General features: G+C 35.5%; 2 protein-coding genes across 4 annotated transcripts; one reads left to right on the top strand and one right to left on the bottom strand.

Moving 5' to 3' along the window:
- The first annotated feature begins 629 nt into the window (after window positions 1–629).
- On the top strand, window positions 630–4,551 carry LOC113705454 (transcription initiation factor TFIID subunit 10). Of its 3 annotated transcripts, none has more exons than XM_027227305.2 (6): window positions 630–813; window positions 942–1,006; window positions 1,401–1,463; window positions 1,831–1,888; window positions 1,959–2,009; window positions 4,321–4,551. In XM_027227305.2, exons 1-6 carry the CDS (start codon window positions 691–693, stop codon window positions 4,399–4,401), a joined length of 441 nt encoding a protein of 146 aa, XP_027083106.1. In that variant the 5' UTR covers window positions 630–690; the 3' UTR covers window positions 4,402–4,551. The 3 variants fall into 3 exon arrangements, with proteins under 3 accessions (XP_027083106.1, XP_071919846.1, XP_027083107.1); XM_072063745.1 differs by having other exon boundaries at window positions 1,959–2,112; XM_027227306.2 differs by lacking the exon at window positions 1,959–2,009.
- Window positions 4,552–5,775: 1,224 nt separating this feature from the next.
- Window positions 5,776–10,783, bottom strand: LOC113705361 (uncharacterized). The gene is made up of 7 exons (XM_027227190.2): window positions 10,504–10,783; window positions 9,735–9,966; window positions 8,983–9,600; window positions 8,340–8,489; window positions 7,853–8,199; window positions 7,120–7,224; window positions 5,776–6,221 (listed from the first exon to the last, which is right to left on the bottom strand). Coding segments are annotated over exons 1-7 (1,566 nt in total). The 5' UTR covers window positions 10,506–10,783; the 3' UTR covers window positions 5,776–6,109.
- Window positions 10,784–17,149: the final 6,366 nt, after the last annotated feature.

Here is a 17,149-nt window from a genome sequence, read left to right as displayed (position 1 = left end):
GATTACTTCCAATTCCACAAAAGTAATTAGTGCTAAAAATAGTTACATGTTTTAAGCATTAATATTTACACATATATACTATATACTATTCACTCGTTCACAACTTCTAGAAGCTTTGATTAGTAATTTATAAATTTTACAAGTATTTTAATTCCTCTTAGAATTTATTATATATACACTATGTAAGTTATCTTTCCAAATTCTAAAAAATTCTACAAAAATCCACAATAGTTACCACATTCATTGCCACTTTAAAATTCAAAGAACAAATACAAGCCCATCAATTTCTTTTCTGCATATTATGCTGACCACACTACAAGCCCTTATCTTTACGAATTATAAAGAATTCTATGAAATACAATCAAATTTAAATTGCTTTCAAATTCAACAAACAAAAAATAACCACTGAAGTGCATGTAACTGTAGAAATTTTAAATAGTTTTCTATAATAATAAAATTGTTAACTACTTTATTCTAAAATTTAAATTATTTTTAACCATTTGTAATTCGGGTGCTGTCTATTGCTTAGGTATGTTGTGATTTTTGGTGATTTTGAGGTGAATTCAGAAATTAAATAAAATAAAATAAACCAGTTTTTAACTAATTGACTTTTATTCGGATTAAATAGTTGACACAAAGCACAATTGAGCAACTCAACTCCCCTCCTCCGGCATTGAACATCAGACAACAATGAACGCCACCAGCCAACAGCAGGGGCAGGGGCAGCAGCAGCACCCTAACATCGAAGGCAGGCACGATGATGACGCTGCCCTCTCTGAATTCCTCGCCTCCTTGATGGACTACACTCCCACTGTACCTATCTTTTTTTTTTTTTCCCTTCCTTACTTTGCTATCGTTGATTTACAATTTTTGTATATCGGGTACTGGTGAGATTATCTAGTAAAGGGTCAAAATCGTGTTTCTTTCTTTCGTGGTACCAGATTCCAGATGAATTAGTGGAGCATTACTTGGCTAAAAGCGGCTTCCAGTGCCCTGATGTGAGATTGTAGGTATTCTTTCCTTAATATTGAATTTTTTTCCTCTTAAGCGAATTTTCTCTTTACTAACAAGTATTAAGCATTTCTGTATTGCTTGTTAAGAGTTGTTTTCCTTGGTGTGATTTGTTCTACTGTGGAAAGAAAATTTTCAAAACTTGCTATTCCAGATTAATTTATTTTTTGTTATTTATTTGAAGAGGAATGGGCACTTTTTTTTTTTCTTGGTTATTGGTACTCCACTAGTTCATGGATTTTTGCAAAATCACATAGAATAGAGTGCCAGTAACAAAAAGTGGTGTGCTGATATTGCCACCATATCGTAGTCTACAGGGGGGGAAGGAGGGGAGAGGAAGACCGAGTTTGATTCCTCTTACCTGACTGATTTGTTTCCAATTGTTGTAGAGTCAGGCTGGTTGCAGTTGCTACACAGAAGTTCATTGCTGATGTGGCTACAGACGCTCTTCAGTATGTTCATTCTGTCATTTTTCTTATGTACTTTTACGAGTGCTTTTGTATCAATTATTATCTTTAATCAGCTTAATCGTTGAGATTGTTATAAGAATTAGCTGTAGAATAACTTTGGTTTGAACGATTCAGTATTTAAGTACTTTCTTGAGAGCAATCATTGACATAAACATGAATTGAACCTTTTGATCAATGCATTGAACCAGTTAACATGATCCCTAGGCCTTTTCTTAGATGAAGGTGAAGGGGAACAGGTGATTACAGTTCCTATTTGAGCTGACCTGCGAAAATTTCAAAGTGGATTGTTTAGAAATTATTATTTGATGCCCTGCTCATTTTTTTTGCCTTTGTCTGCTAAAAAATGCAGGCAATGCAAGGCAAGGCAGTCTGCTGTAATCAAAGATAAGAGAGAGAAGCAACAAAAGGTGCTTGTTTTTGTACTTTATTTTTCTTCCCCTTTTTACATTTACTGCATCTAACACTTTTTACCTATAGGATAAGCGGTTAATTTTGACTATGGAGGATCTTTCCAGGGCATTGCATGAGGTAAACATAAAGATCGTCTTGATTAGTGATAACATACAGAAGTCTAGTTTCCAGGATGACCCAATTGTGATGATGAAGTAATTTAGCCCACCCAATCGAAAAGGCAATTTTTTTGGTTGGCTTTACTGCATTCTTTTTTCATGATAGGTATAGTTTACAATCGCTGAAGCACAGTATGTTATAATTAAACCAACTCTGCATTTCGTTTCTGCAACTTGATAAATCAAATGATGATATAGTGTGTACCTGTTGTAGAGACAATTGTAAAGCAATTTATATGTTTTGCACTTAAATAACAAACTTGTAAAGGAGAATGGATTGTTTCCTGTCAACCTTATATTAGCCGGACTCTCTTTCATTAAGAATGAACAAGAGTGCTTAAAAACTAGCTGGACTGTATGTCAGGAATGTATGAATTTGTTACAAACTGTCATGTTGATAACATATAGACTGGTTGAGTTATTCTCAAATGTAGGACTTTCAGGTAATGTATCTTGAGAATAACCTGAGAAGGTACAAAACTTTGCCAGTTTGCTCTTCTAATATTTGTTCCCTTGGGCCATAATTACCTCTTAGCATGACCTTGTTTTAAATGGTGCTCAAGGGATGCATTCTTGTAGATGATTGTCCAACATTACCAATTTGTAGCATTATTCAATCCCTTTATTCCTGTTTTAGCTGGTTCTCATCATATTTCAGTTAACAAAGACGTGAGTTCCTAAGATGGACTTAGACAGACACGCACGCATGGACAAACACACACACACACACATGGTTTTGGCATTTATAACGTAGCTCATTATAGAGATTTTAAGTGCCTAGGTGATCTTGCGCACATAGGCTTACTCTAAATTATCCTGTACCTTCAGTCCTTTCTCATTTTTAGAGTTCTCTTCTTTATTTTCTTTTCTTAATCTGAAAGCTAAACAAAGGAAAGGGAGATGGTTGGACTTTCACTTGTTACTTTTCATTGATTTCTAGCATGTTACTAAAACCTTGTAGAATGTTTATCAGGGAATTGGCAATTGTCTAGTCCAAGGTTATATGCACTAATATGTCTCTGATATTGGCAAAGTGGTGAAAGTATGACATGAAATTATTGTCTTCTGCCTGTTCACATGTCTGGGGATAACTGATCTCTATCAGTTCTTGAATGTCAAATGGATTCAGTATACAGTATACATGAGAACGTTTAAGTAATAAATACCCTTAATGTACTTGTCAATGAGTAATCGCTGAAAAGTGTGGCACCAGGAATAAGCAACATTGTTTAATATGTGACACTTTTTCTTTGTATTTAGATCATAATCATCAATCAAGGTAGACAGACTTGAAGTAGGAGGTCGGGAGCTTAGTCATCAGCTAAATACAATTGATCAAGATCTGAATTTTGACACAAATTATGCTATGCTTATGAGGAAAGTCCATTGACTCGAGTATTTGACTATAATCACTTAGAAGTGCTCAGGGCTTTTTCACCTAGGCTAACTAATCCCTTGCATTTACTTCATTTGCTTTTCCTTTTTTATCAAGCTACCACGGCAACTGGACCTTGGTTCTTTGGCATAATCTATTTGTTGGGATGATCTAACTCCATAATGGGTGTCAGGCTTGGCATGTGATACTATTGTTTAGTTGTCTACATGTAACTTTTCCATCTCATTCTCATTACTCCAAGCTTTGCCAGTTCAATTAGTTTGCCCTCCACTGTTGTCATCATGTTCTCTTCAATGGATACTAGTCTCTTCCAACCTCTCTCATGTAAAGCTATAAATCTTTGTGCTCGCAAAATGTGGTTCACTACTTTCAAATATTTGAAACTTACACATCTCACTTTAGCTGCAAATTAACAGTTCCAGAAGATCTTATCGTCATTTACTTATTGAAGGGACGATCGATCATATATCTTTTGGTCTTTTGGTACTACTGTATTTGATGTTTATAGTTTACGTTGTTGACAAAACGGCTGATGGATAGTATTTGAATTTCCACCATGTATAAGCTTTGGCCTCGAGTATTGGAGCTTTTTGTGTTCCATATCCAATAAAGTACGCAACTCTTAAGCAAACTGAGAAGCCAAAGTCATTAGGATGCTTACTCAAGGTTATGATTTTCTTTGTTGTACAAGTACATGAAATATCCGTCTTGGAAGTGATTGAGTACTTCATCTGATGAGAATTGGTTCCTGCGATCTGAAATATATATATTTATTTACTTTTCGTATGTTCGTCATCATTTATTTACACCTACTGGTATTTGCATTATTCTTCTTCCGGGTAATTACTGGTTTCCCTTTAACTATGCTTTGCAGCATGGCGTCAATGTGAAACATCAAGAGTATTTTGCTGACAGCCCTTCTGCTGGGTTAGATCCTGTTTCAAGGGATGAATAATCAGAGACCCTTGTTATTATTCCTTAATCAGTCTCTCCTCCTCATAGTTATTGTACTGTAAAATGATTTCTCTGCTAGTCGAAGACTGTTTAGGATACATTGTACCAAGTTATTTAGATTATTTAAATCAATATTACATTTGCTAGTCAATTTGATGTTGGCTTTTTGAAGTTGTGAAACAATATGATTTTGACTATTGTTTGTTTTTGGCTTTTTGGTAGTGCAAGAATAAATTTTTGGGAAGTACAATCATGGGTTCAAATCACATTGAATACAGTGTGTAAATTTGCATAACTTTACAGGGAAATTTTTTCTTTTTTCTTTTTTAAAGAAATCGTCATTCATGAGATCTATACTAATGCCAGAAAATATACCATCAAATATGTTACAGAAATATCATATTTGAAGGATTCGTAGATGTACCAATTTTTAGAAAATTACAAATATTACACATATTATATTGTGAATCTTCAACCTAGTCCAATTGATATCAATCTTTTTGGCCCCAACATGTTTTCTTCCATCACTAGAAATTCCAGATTTGACAAACAAATATGCCAAAAAAAAAAAACTAAGATTTGACAAAAAAATATAATGCAAGTAAAACTATCACTATTAACCATAAGAAAGAGGAGACCCTCCTTGAAAAGAAAAAATCTCTTATTAGGAAACCTTCCTAGAAATTTTAAGAGATATTTTATTACCTACCAATGCAAAAAGAAATCACTGGAGGAAGGGAGAGTGGCCATCTGAGAGGAGCGGAGGAAGTTAGAGAGAATCCTGTCGTAGGAAATTACGAGTATATTAATTGGATTGGACGTTATTTCAGAATTCAAAATTTAGGCCACCCTGACCTTCAATTTGTGCAGACCGAATTGCTAATCCGTTTTCATAAAATCATGAGCAAGGATGCAATTAGGTTTATTTTAGTATGCCATTTTCATGCTTGGCAAGGTGAAGTCCCATTTGGTTAGTTACTTTAATTTGGCTACTAAATTTCCAAGAGTACAAAGTCATGACCAAAAAGATCACATTTCGACTTGGATTTAGGACTAACAGGACCAGTCTTGCTATAAAAACATTCAAAAATACTCTCTTGTCCCCTATCATCTTTCCTATTCGAATGCAGCAGCACTAATCTTTCTCAATTTTTCGTTCTCTCTTTCTTCAATCTTGCCTAAGAGAGCACCCCAGATGGACTGTGAAGATGATCTGCAGCATAAAATTGGCAAATAATCCTAGGCTCAAGAAATGCTAAAGTTGGAGATCATCAGCTAAGATTAGCATGTACGACTGTGGAGACAAAGATGCGGAACTCAGTCAATTTTGACACCAACTCTTCTACCTGATTTCCCAAAAGAAATTAAAGAAAAATTGAAAAAAAAAAGAGAGTTAAATTAGATATAACCGACGGTATTGACAAGTTTAGAATTTAAAAGAACTGATGAAAGAGAGACTAGGGAAAAAAAAACATCAAAGGACTCCATCCCTTCAAAATAGGTACAACAGAGTTCACAACAAACTATGAGGCAACAGCTTATCAGCAGCTTCACGTTAAAGAGCCTTTTAACCATTCAGCTCCCGTTTCTTTTACAGCCTGCAGTAATTTTCCTCCTGAGCTAAGGAGATCGGCCTGCATGAAAATATTCACTGTTTCCCAGTCGTATACTCAATCAACTGCCAACGCGTCCCCCAGTCGTATACTCAATCAACTACCAACGCTAATCTCATCTAAATCTTCTTCATCATCAACTGGTGGCCTAAACCAAGAGGCCTCAAGGAGATAGCGCACGCTCTCCTCAGACATATAACTGCGAATGCTGTTAAAAGAGACCAAAAGACAAGTTATAAAGATGGACAAATGCAAAATTTACAGTGAATAAAAGCATTAGGAATGTATGCACTCACCCGATCCTCCATGAACATGCAAGCCAAAAATAATCCTTTTACGTAGGGGCTCATCACATTTGTGAAATGTAGTTTCTGATACCACTATCTTCTCATTTAAGAGTAGAATTTCCATTTAGACTCCACTATCTTCTCATAAAAGAAAAAAATAGTTTCATCTTTAGACCACAAGGTTATGTAGACAAGTTTTCGCTGAATCAAAAGCATTTCAGGCAAGGTCCAAGACTTCTTGATCAAAACCTTGCGGGACAAATTAAATAAGTTATCTGCTTATTCCTTTTATCCTACCATGAAGTCCTAGTTTGATTTGTTACAGTACATTGCAAGGAAATGTTATAGAGAATTTCCAGTAAACAAAATGGCTGGAGTATGGACCAAGACTGCTTTATTCACTCTATACTGCAGTCTAGGATAAGGGCATTAAACTGACATGTATTGACAAGAAGAAAAGGAGGGTGAGCTTTTGCTTGCTTACAGATGAATGTGACAATTGAGCAACTTTAAATGCTGCTAATGAAGTAGCTAAATCAGTGACTAACTAAAACAATTCTACCACCCAAGATGCAGTGAAGATCCAGACTTTTGCACCACCATAACATGCAATAACTCTTAAAATTCCACCATATTATTTTTGACAGTATTCTTCCATCTTGCAAATCTTACCAAAACTCCAAGGTAACTTTCATCTCAAACATATGCATGATGTGCAAGATTAATTGCTGTACCACTATGAATCCAACTATTTCATCCTATTTCTGAATCCAAAACAGTATCAACCAAAAGAAACTGGCAAAGCAGATGTGATTCTACCTGCCATCGGGAGAGCGATGGGTAATAAGAAATTCAAACGGACGCGTGCATAGTGGGCAGGTAGGTTGCTCCTTGTAGGATGCCCATCGGAGGATGCAGGTTACACTGACAACCAAATCAGATCAGGAAGATTATTCTCGCAATTTATGTGCCAAGCGATTGATAGTGGCATAGACAACATTTTTTAAATTCATATAGGAGAGATTTATCCAATAAACCTAATGGTGGCCTAGCAAAATCACATTAACAAGCCTACCACTGTTGTCACTTCATATTAACATATAACATTATCAAATAACCTCTATTTGACCAGTAAAAAAGCTGCCCAAGTTTAAGCAAAATAAAGGACAGGGATAATATCTCTAAACATTTCTGGATACGGTTGCAAATAGACCAAACTCAAATAACAAATTCCAAAATTTTGGACACTAACAAATCAATAACATGACAAAACCCTGTCCACCTTCTCTGACAGAACACACTACTAATTTGTCCAACCACACAACATTGACATAAACACCATTTATCCACGAAGAACATACATTCCTAAGGGACAGACCAGTAAGCTTGCATGACATAAACCTAAGGGACAGACCTTTTACATTGACATAAACTTTTAGTCTTTTTCTCATTTCATCCCTTCAAAAGTGTACAAAAGAGAAAACATAGAGGAATATGAATGTAACAGATTATGGGTTATTTTGAACACAGCAATGGAAGATAAGGGACGGACCAGTAAGCATGCTGGCAACCTTTTACAAGAGCAGTTTCCTGGAGCATCATTCTATTCAAACATATTGCACAGTCCCCAAAATTATGAAGACCATCACCATTCATACCACAACTCTCACAGACGATTGAGGACTTGGCATTGATTCTTCTCATCTCCTGAAGGACCATTTTTTGGTTGACCTCCACCATCTCAACCAATCTGGTCACCATCTGATGAAATTGCTCAACCTGTCCTTTCAGATCCCTCATAGCATCTTCAATACTTTGAAGCCTACTTTCAATCTTCTCTATTCCATCCTCAAGACGTCTCTCCTCACCAACAGAATGATCTTCAAACATGGCATCGACCTATGTCAATGACAAAATTGTAATCTTCTGCAAATATTAAATGCAGAAAAGTATAACTACAATTTATTACAGCGTAATACATATTAAGAAACAGTCAAGGACCAATTCAATCCATGCTACATAACATCCCTGTCATTTACCTGTGCACCATTGAAAACCCCCATAACCTTTAGCTGATCAACCTTCCCCTTCCACACCTCTTCATCCCAGTCTTCAACGCGTGGAATGTGCCGATTACAAAGTGCTGTATATGCGTCACCATGGATGCAAAAATGCTCAAAGTATAAGATCTACCAAATCAGCAGTGAAAGAAAGTTAAAAAACAGTCAAGATCTACCAAACCAGTAGTGAAGGAAAGTTAAAAGACAGTCAAGATCTACCAAATCAGCAGTCAAAAAAAAAATCTTTAGAAAGGGACCACATTCAGATTCGAACTTATTAAGCTATGGTTTTTGACATTATCACTTCTACTAAGATCAAGTAATGTTGCATAAAGTAAAGCATTTTTCCATTCTTAGATTGCCTAATGAAACACAACTACTACAGGCATTCAAACTCTGCATCTGAAATGAAAACATGATAAATCTCAACTAATTTACATTGAAGCGTAAATCAAATAATCTCAATGGCATTATGTACCACAAGCATAACATACACAGAAGCATGAAACCAGTTGAAATACTCAGGTACACATATCGAGATCTGTTCTCCCAAAATTACAAGAAACCTGAATGAACAAATAATGAGAATTTGATGTACCACTATATACTGAAAATAGATTACCATCAAAACAACAATGCACCCAACAAACTCGAACTGATTTCTTTGCCTCTGATCGCGAAGAGAGTCAATCAGGTGGTCAAGGATGTATTTAGACCAGTTCATGTTCTTCAAATTGTCCACCTTGGCAACTACTGCAAGCAAGCTCTTCCTTATAGCAAACTTCGTCCTACGGCATAAGAGTCTGCAGAGCAAAAACAGCACAAACTTAACTTTGAAGTCTGTCCCGCTACTGTTGGTCTTCATTAGACTAGTTCTCAGTCTGGCCAAGCCTATCTCACCGCCATTATCCAACTGAATGTTAAATTCAGTCAGTAAATTATCATCCAAAGACAATTCACTTTCTAAAGCAGCTACATCCAAGCCTTCACTATTCAATCCCGTTACATACCCAACATGCTTAGGAGTCACCTTCAAACTTCTACCATGGACATTCAATGTCCTCTGCTCTGCATTGAAATGGTCCACCAACCAAGAACAGTAATCGTTATCTAGATTGAAAGCTAGTATCTTTAGAATCGGTGCAAAACCTAGATCCTTAATTGCATTCTCTTGTTCTGGCGTGAGCTTGTCAATTATTTCTTTCACCATATGCGTCGAGCTTCTAGTGCTATATGGTGACTGCAATTCAAATTTCAACAATTAAACTTACATATCAATCATCAATTGGAAAAACACTGAACAGCTCATCATATCAAGACATTTAAATAAACAAATCATCGGAAGTCCTATAACCAGTAAATCAATCTACTTACTCGTGAAATGGCTGCTCTAACTTGTTCAGACTGCAAGTTTTCTACATTCGCGCTGCTGCTTGCATCTGCTGCATCATGTCTTGCTTCCGTCCTCATTCTGGTTGAATTACTTTCAGCCCCTTCATTCTCTCCAATGTCAATACTACCACTTTGATGAATATCACATTCCAGATTATCACCTCTCTGCCGTACGTTACGACTGGTTCCTTCGCCTCCCGCCCTCCTCTTTCCCCTGCATACGAGTAATGTGACAAACATTCCATTGCAGGTTTCAAATTAACACTCCTAAACAAAATACGAAAGGAATCTAGCAAGCGTAATAAATCCAAAAAAAGCACAAACTTGTGAAAAGGGTGCACTCCCTCAGCTATTCGAATAAAAAGGGTGCAACTTAAGACTTATTTATAGTAAAGGCTGCCCTTTTATTTAACTTCTATACCACAACACTTTGTCGTGTACATTGAACAGTACACTTCATACAGAATCATAACAAAAGCCCTTCTCACTAATTAACCAGAAAAATTCAATCTTTTTCCCAAGGATTGCGGCATAGTCCACTTCAATTTCCCATGAAGAATTACACAATTAGCATTACAGATTCAGGTTTTATCAGGGTTTTAACCACCTGCGCAAAACCATCATGCAAACTAAAGTCTTCAAATTATGTTGGTTAATACCAACAACATGTTTGTGTTTGTTTTCCATTGTACACTAATAAAATTGAAAACGTTTAAAGACAAGTATGGAACTTTTGGGTAAATTTACTCACATTTTCAACTGAGAATTGTCTGTTCAAGAAACGGGCTTTGCCCAGTTCTTCTTCAGCTACTGTTCTCCTTCCTTCAGATCCCAACCATCGCCTTAAAAACTTACTTTCTCTTCTTGACTTCACCCAAATTTTAACCGAAAAGAGGTTTTTAACCGCTTTAACCCTAAACAGTCTTGTTACTGGTTTACTTATTTATTACTTTACCATTTTAACCTTAATTTTATACATTCAAGTTCTCGTGATTACTTATTTACTGGTTGACAATTTTTTATATGCTTTTCTAAAAACAATCAATTAATATGGAAAGGGCACGAACGGTGGTCACTAAATCATGTAGTGTATTGTCAATCGTTCTAGAATGATATAAGAGTTTTTTAACAGGTTGTAATTCATTATTCACTACTCATATATTTTTTGTAACAACTTCTGATTCCAAATACGTTTGGATAGTAGATTATTTGAGATTATTTTTAGATTACATTTTATGATTGCGTAAATATGAAATAGACGTTTGGATAGCAAGTAAATCGTATAAATTAGCGTTTAGACAGCAACTCAGCATTGAAATTAATCAGTTGACTTTGACTCCAAAATTTTTGATTGTGGGACCAAGAGTCTCATCCAATTCACACTTAATACACAAACTGTACATATTAATTTAGAGTTTGGCATTTTAAGTACCGTACATCTATCAATTGCACATCCAAACAATTACCTTGCTAGAATACAACCTTTAATTCCAAAAACACTTAACGGCGTCGTTGCCCCGTACTGCGTACATTTCAATTGCTATGTAGTCTCGCTTAGCCTTCCATTCCGCAAGCTCTGTAGGATATACATTCAATGCGAATGGCTGTGGTACTGGCTCGCCTACTTCTGGCTCTTGATTTAACTGCACATCCTTTGATTCGAACCTTTGAAAACGTGCATCTCCTAGTTGGTGCATTCTTAAAAAGTTGTGTAGCGCACAACAAGCAATATCTATAGTTATTTGAGTGCTCATATAGAAATTATCTACCGGACCCTTTAAAATTTTGAATCTTTTCTTCAACACACCGAACGTACACTTAATGACATTTCGAAGTTGCGAATGCCGAGTATTGAACAAACTTTTTGTCAGAAATTCAAGGCCCACGTTCTTATACAAGGGCATGAAGCCAGGAACATTCCTATATTCCGCATCGACTAAGTAGTATTGGCCTAATTGAAGAAGTTATTTTAGTTACTAAATGCGCTAACTATCACTCGTTTAGCATTTAAAGCATGCCATTTATTGACTTGAAAAATTGTTACGACTGATTACCAGGTGGCGGCGGTGGAAAATCAGACGGATACGCTAATGTAGACTCCAAGACTCGTGCATCATATGCACTATCCTCCCATACAGCATACATATAGATGAAACGCATGTCATGATCACACACCGCCAGAACATTTTGTGATTGAAACCCGTGCCGATTTGTATATGCCATTTGCTCTCCTGTCGGAGGACAAGCTGAGATGTGAGTGCCATCTATCGCTCTTACGGCATCCTAATATTCATGGAGAATATATTTGTTAGTTTGTAATGCTCGAACAACGGCGATCCTTCTCTTAAAATCTTCCTTATATATTTCTTTGAACCATGGATAAAAATTTGTTGAGTTTGCAATTCATGAATGAACTCCAATCTGGTCAGCTGGTCGTATTATTTCAGTTGCAAATAGACATAGATCTCGGAGCACTTTCCTTATATTTCAATAATCATCTCGATGGATCGATCAAAAATAGACCCCAACACGCGGTGCGTATGCTTGTGGCTCACTAACATTAAAGTTATAGCTAGCGCTTCCTGTATGGGCATACGCTGTTGGTAGTTTTGTGGAACGTATTGGTGCTCTACAAAGATATCGGACAGTTGCATAAAATTATCAACTGTGATTCGCATATTATCTATTGATCGTTTATGATGACCGTTCAGTAATCGCTCCACCCATTGTCGACGACTTAATGAGCCATCATGCTGCGGAATGGGTTGATTATTGGTTATGTGTGTAAGAGACGGATGCATTAGTATTAATGAGGCACTCATAACTAGTAAGGCATCATCCTCCTTATCTTGCCTTATGCGAACTGAATTGCATCCTCTAGCACCACGGCGGTTGTTCCATACCATGACAATTGAGTATATATCTGTATATATTATTATATAAGTGTGTTCATGTGTGTATATTTAATTCCATAAACTTATATATATACGTGGACGTATATAATTATTTCTATCTATAAAAGTGATACACAGTATAGAGATTGCATATTATACGAAAAATTACTACTTACCCAATCCACGGGCATACCAAGTATGAGCAGATATCTATGCCTATTCGTCAAAGGTCTTTTGTCTCTAAAACTCGTTCTTTCTTCTATATCGCAAGCAATTAGGGTGAAGTGCATATCCTAAAACCATATATTTATAGCCTTTATAATTGATGAACTAGTTACCAGATAAAATTTTGAAAAATCAAATAGCAGGTCTACATAACAGAAGAGCATATGCATTTCCTCATTTAAAGATACTTGTATGAAGTATAGACGATAAACTTAAAGTAGACATGACAAGACTCTAAAGAAAGCCTAAGGAAACATGACAAAGCCCATCAGAAAGCATATGCATTTCCTGTAATGAAAATTCGTAAGAAAAGCAAAACTAACTAAGATACAAATTCCTATAAATAAAAAAATCACCTTATAATCAGTCCTGACAAAACCCACTCCACCAAAGTTGGGTAGGGAAATACACACTAACAAACTAATTAAAATGATTGCTAACCCCTATGTTACATGTATCAAAATTGGGCATGCTATCCACGGGTGAAGCTGTGTCAAAACAAAACTTCGGGTCAGCAACAAATAAAAAAAATGACACAGCAACACACATAATTTCAAATATTAAATTTTCAGCGGCTACAATTCAAGCCAAGCCCTTCTCCCGCATCAACTTAAGGATATAGCCGTATCGGTTTGAATCAGAACTTTTAAGGAACACAACTCATTCCCCCTCTCTATCACTGTTGGCATAATGGCAGTAAGTATGTATTTTCCAATCATCGGAAATCTCCATTGTGTTGATCACGTCCTGACAGTGGATTACACTATATAGGGACTTGAACTCTATCTTACTCCATCTGTCCTCTAGTGCAAGTTCGGAGTAGTTCCCAATTTTGCCAATAGCATCCTCAAGACCAGTGGATGACCTTGTTGATTTTGACCCTCTAGTCTCCTCCGGCTCACTGCTTGTCTCTAGGCCTCTGTTTTAAAACTCGGACCGGACTGGCCGGTCGAACCAGTCGAACCGGGAACCGGCCAGGTAACCGGTCCGAGTCATATTAAAAAATCGAAAATTTAAAATCCGGTCAAAGCTGGTCAAAAACCGGATTTGACCGGGAAAAAATCGGTTTTTCCAGTTCAACAGTAATTTTTTAAAAAAAAATTCAAACTTTTTAATATTATGTTTTGACCCCCTAAATTGTTAAAACTTATTGATATACCTCAAATATTTGATACTTTATAAATATTGTCCTAAAATTTGATGTTATTTTTCAATTAAATTCATAATTTTAATTCTAAACTTGTTAATATTTATTAAATAATATAAATTGCTACTTGATTGTTCTAATTTCTTTGTATTTTCTTGTTAAATATATTTGAAACATCAAATATATATGAATATACCTTTATTAATATCAATATATTATTAGATATTATATATATAATATTTTAATTTTTAAATAATATTTATTTATGACGTCATCCGGTTCGACCCCTATCGACGTCCGGTCGAACCCATTGACCCCTGGCCCCTGACCTCGGCCGAGTCACTATCCGGTCCGGTTCTGAAAACATAGCTCTAGGCTTGAGACTCGCCGTTTTCCTCCCACAGCCCTTGGGATTGGATTAATATAGTAGACATCATTTTTATCTCCTTATTCGCCCATATCCCTAGGATGATCGTTTCTCGAGTTAGAAGCTTTACCTTTTTCCTTCCGACTCCTAGCAGAAGTGTTGGCCCTTTGACAACGAGATGGTTCTGGTGGAACTATCTCGCTTGCAGATTGGGCACGGCTCCCTATAGCGTGTTTTCCAAGCAATATTGGAATCAGCCGATCATACCAGTAGCATGAGTTCTCTTTTCTGAATTCAGCATATGAGGAATTGGTCTAATGAAAAGCAAAATAGTAGTCAACACCAAGAAATTTTGCCCAAACTATTATGTAATTACTTGTCAAACTAACAGGACAGTTAATGTATCAGATAAGCAAAAATCTGAAGCAAACCAGTAACAATAGAGCAAGAGATAGCACAAAGGGAAAGCCAGCTTTATCCCCTATTAAATAGCAGGTATGAACTACCCCAGAATCTCCATGTACTATTTGCACATTAAAGCTATTGTATCCAATGAACAAGCAATTGAAGGGTCCTGAGACTGTCTACTAAATTTGATACTAAATAGTATTCAACAACACAAAAAACAGTAGCTGAACTAAATGTCTAGTTCCATCAAATTTTTTAATGTAAGAATGAACTAACAAATTTAAAAAGTTGCAAAATCTACCAAGCTTTACAAGAATCAATCATATTAATACACATAAAAAGAAAAGTAAACAGCAAAGCTTTTTCCCGTATGGTCATTGTACACATAAACTTAAATGTCCTCCTAGCACAATTTCCTTTGTTTGAATGTTTTCCTAGTTGTAGATAGGATGTATACAGAGATGTTGAAGCAGCAGCGACCAAGACACATAGCATATATTACCATACTAATACATCTCCTATAGTAATGCACTACCTTTGTGGCCAAAGTATGACACTGAGTTTGCAGCAAGTCTGAATATCTATTTTTGATCAGCACCAAATGCTAAGCAGGTGATTCCCCAACTCATTTGTCAACAGTTTGCTGAAATAAACAAGTATTCATTTCAAGAGCATCCTAAGCAAGTAAATTCACAAAATTAAAAACAGCTATAATTGCATACCTACATCAAGTGTCGCGCCCCATTTTTTGAAAAAAAGAAATTACGGATTTAGAAAAATGGATTTTGATTTATTTTGAGTGAAAAATGAGTTTTTCATTGAACAATAAATAAAAAGAAATTGGCCTAAATGGGACTTAAAAAGTGCGACGATTTTGACCCAAAATAATAGTTTAAAAAGGGTTTTAATGAAAAATAGAAGTTGCCACTTGATATTAAGTTAAAGTGTACCAAGTCACCTAAAATGAATTTTGAATAAAAAAAAAAGTAGAAAAACCATTTTTAAACGACTCCAAGTTTTCAAAAATCAGAAAAAAAGTGTTCGAGAGTTACATTTGAAGAAAGAGAAGGCAAGGATAAAATCCAAGGCACCCTTTCAACCTAACCAAGGCTAGTTGCTTGATTTAATAAAAAATTTTCTTATTTTAACCTAAAAACTTATCACATTTGAATGTCACTATATATATGCAAAACTAAATCTAGGAGGATATTGGAGGGTTGGAATATCTCTTCAAAACTTAATTAGTGCCAATCACATTAATTGTGATGCCCAAGAGTGACTCTTTGAAGAAGTCACGAATATTCAAAAATATGAGACTCTAAGAAAAGAAAAGAAAAGAAAAATAATAATATACAAATATACATGATCTAAAGGAATGCATCATAACGGGTGTGGGGAGCTAAGATTCGTGACTAGATCTCCTCTTTTTATAGAGGGAATACGAGCGTGTTAAGACTAGAAAGCCAAATTCGTCCATATCCCATATTCGAGGGGTATTTCCTATTTAGTCAAGCAAATGACCTAACCTAGTTCTAATTTTTTTAAATAAAATACAAGTCTAATATCATGTCTCATACATAGGGATAAGGAATATACGTATAGGGGAAATATGGGATAAGGGATATACATATAAGAGAAATGTCATGCAAAATGATAAAAATCCTAAAAAGTAAGAAATATGCATGAAAATGTAGTGTTTCGTCACACAAACATGATCTAACGCGTGAACGGTTCCTAAGGGTCTAGCATTGGACTAACCCACATCTATAAATCCTCACTAGCGTTGGACTAGTGGGAAATTGGGACGAAAGACCACATCTAGTATTAGACTAGTGTGGTGACATCATACATTTATTACAATTAAGTGCCTGTTTGATAACATAAAAAAGTGCTGAAACTGAATTCATTCAGACATTCAGATGTTGTGGGTGTTTGATAAATAAAAATTCATCTGCTGAACTTATTAAGTGGTGCTGAATTTGTATGTATTTTTTTCAGCACAAGAATCGTAGCTGAATGCTTAATTTGATAAGAATCAAGAAATTTACTTCAACTACTTTATCTTATCTACCAAATATATCCATGTTTGTTAATTACATTCAAAATCCTTATTTGATTAACAACCTAATATTCTCTATTGAAAATCCTTATCTAATTAAACAAAACAACATAATATTCTCTATTCAAAATTTTTTTTAACAATAGTATTTTTTTGAAGTAATTTTCATCCACAAACATTTATATTTTGATATATATTTTTTTGTGCAGATAAATATTATTCATGTGATGCACCTTATCCACACACACGTGGCTTTATGACACCATATCGAAATATTAGATATTGATTGTCTGATTT

The sequence above is a fragment of the Coffea arabica genome, chromosome 8c (genome assembly GCF_036785885.1).
Source record: "Coffea arabica cultivar ET-39 chromosome 8c, Coffea Arabica ET-39 HiFi, whole genome shotgun sequence".
Classification (NCBI taxonomy): domain Eukaryota; kingdom Viridiplantae; phylum Streptophyta; class Magnoliopsida; order Gentianales; family Rubiaceae; genus Coffea; species Coffea arabica.
Note: the sequence above shows the minus strand (reverse complement) of the source record. Positions and strands in the feature narration are given on the sequence as shown.

Coding starts and splice junctions, on each gene's coding strand:
- LOC113705361 (XM_027227190.2), bottom strand. Junction 9,601..9,734: donor TTAGAGCAGCCATTTCACGA/GTAAGTAGATTG, acceptor TTTGAATTGCAG/TCACCATATAGCACTAGAAG. Junction 6,222..7,119: donor CATCGCTCTCCCGATGGCAG/GTAGAATCACAT, acceptor CTCTTTTAACAG/CATTCGCAGTTATATGTCTG.
- LOC113705454 (XM_027227305.2), top strand. CDS start 691: ATGAACGCCACCAGCCAACAGCAGGGGCAGGGGCAGCAGCAGCACCCT. Junction 814..941: donor TGATGGACTACACTCCCACT/GTACCTATCTTT, acceptor TCGTGGTACCAG/ATTCCAGATGAATTAGTGGA. Junction 1,007..1,400: donor CAGTGCCCTGATGTGAGATT/GTAGGTATTCTT, acceptor CAATTGTTGTAG/AGTCAGGCTGGTTGCAGTTG.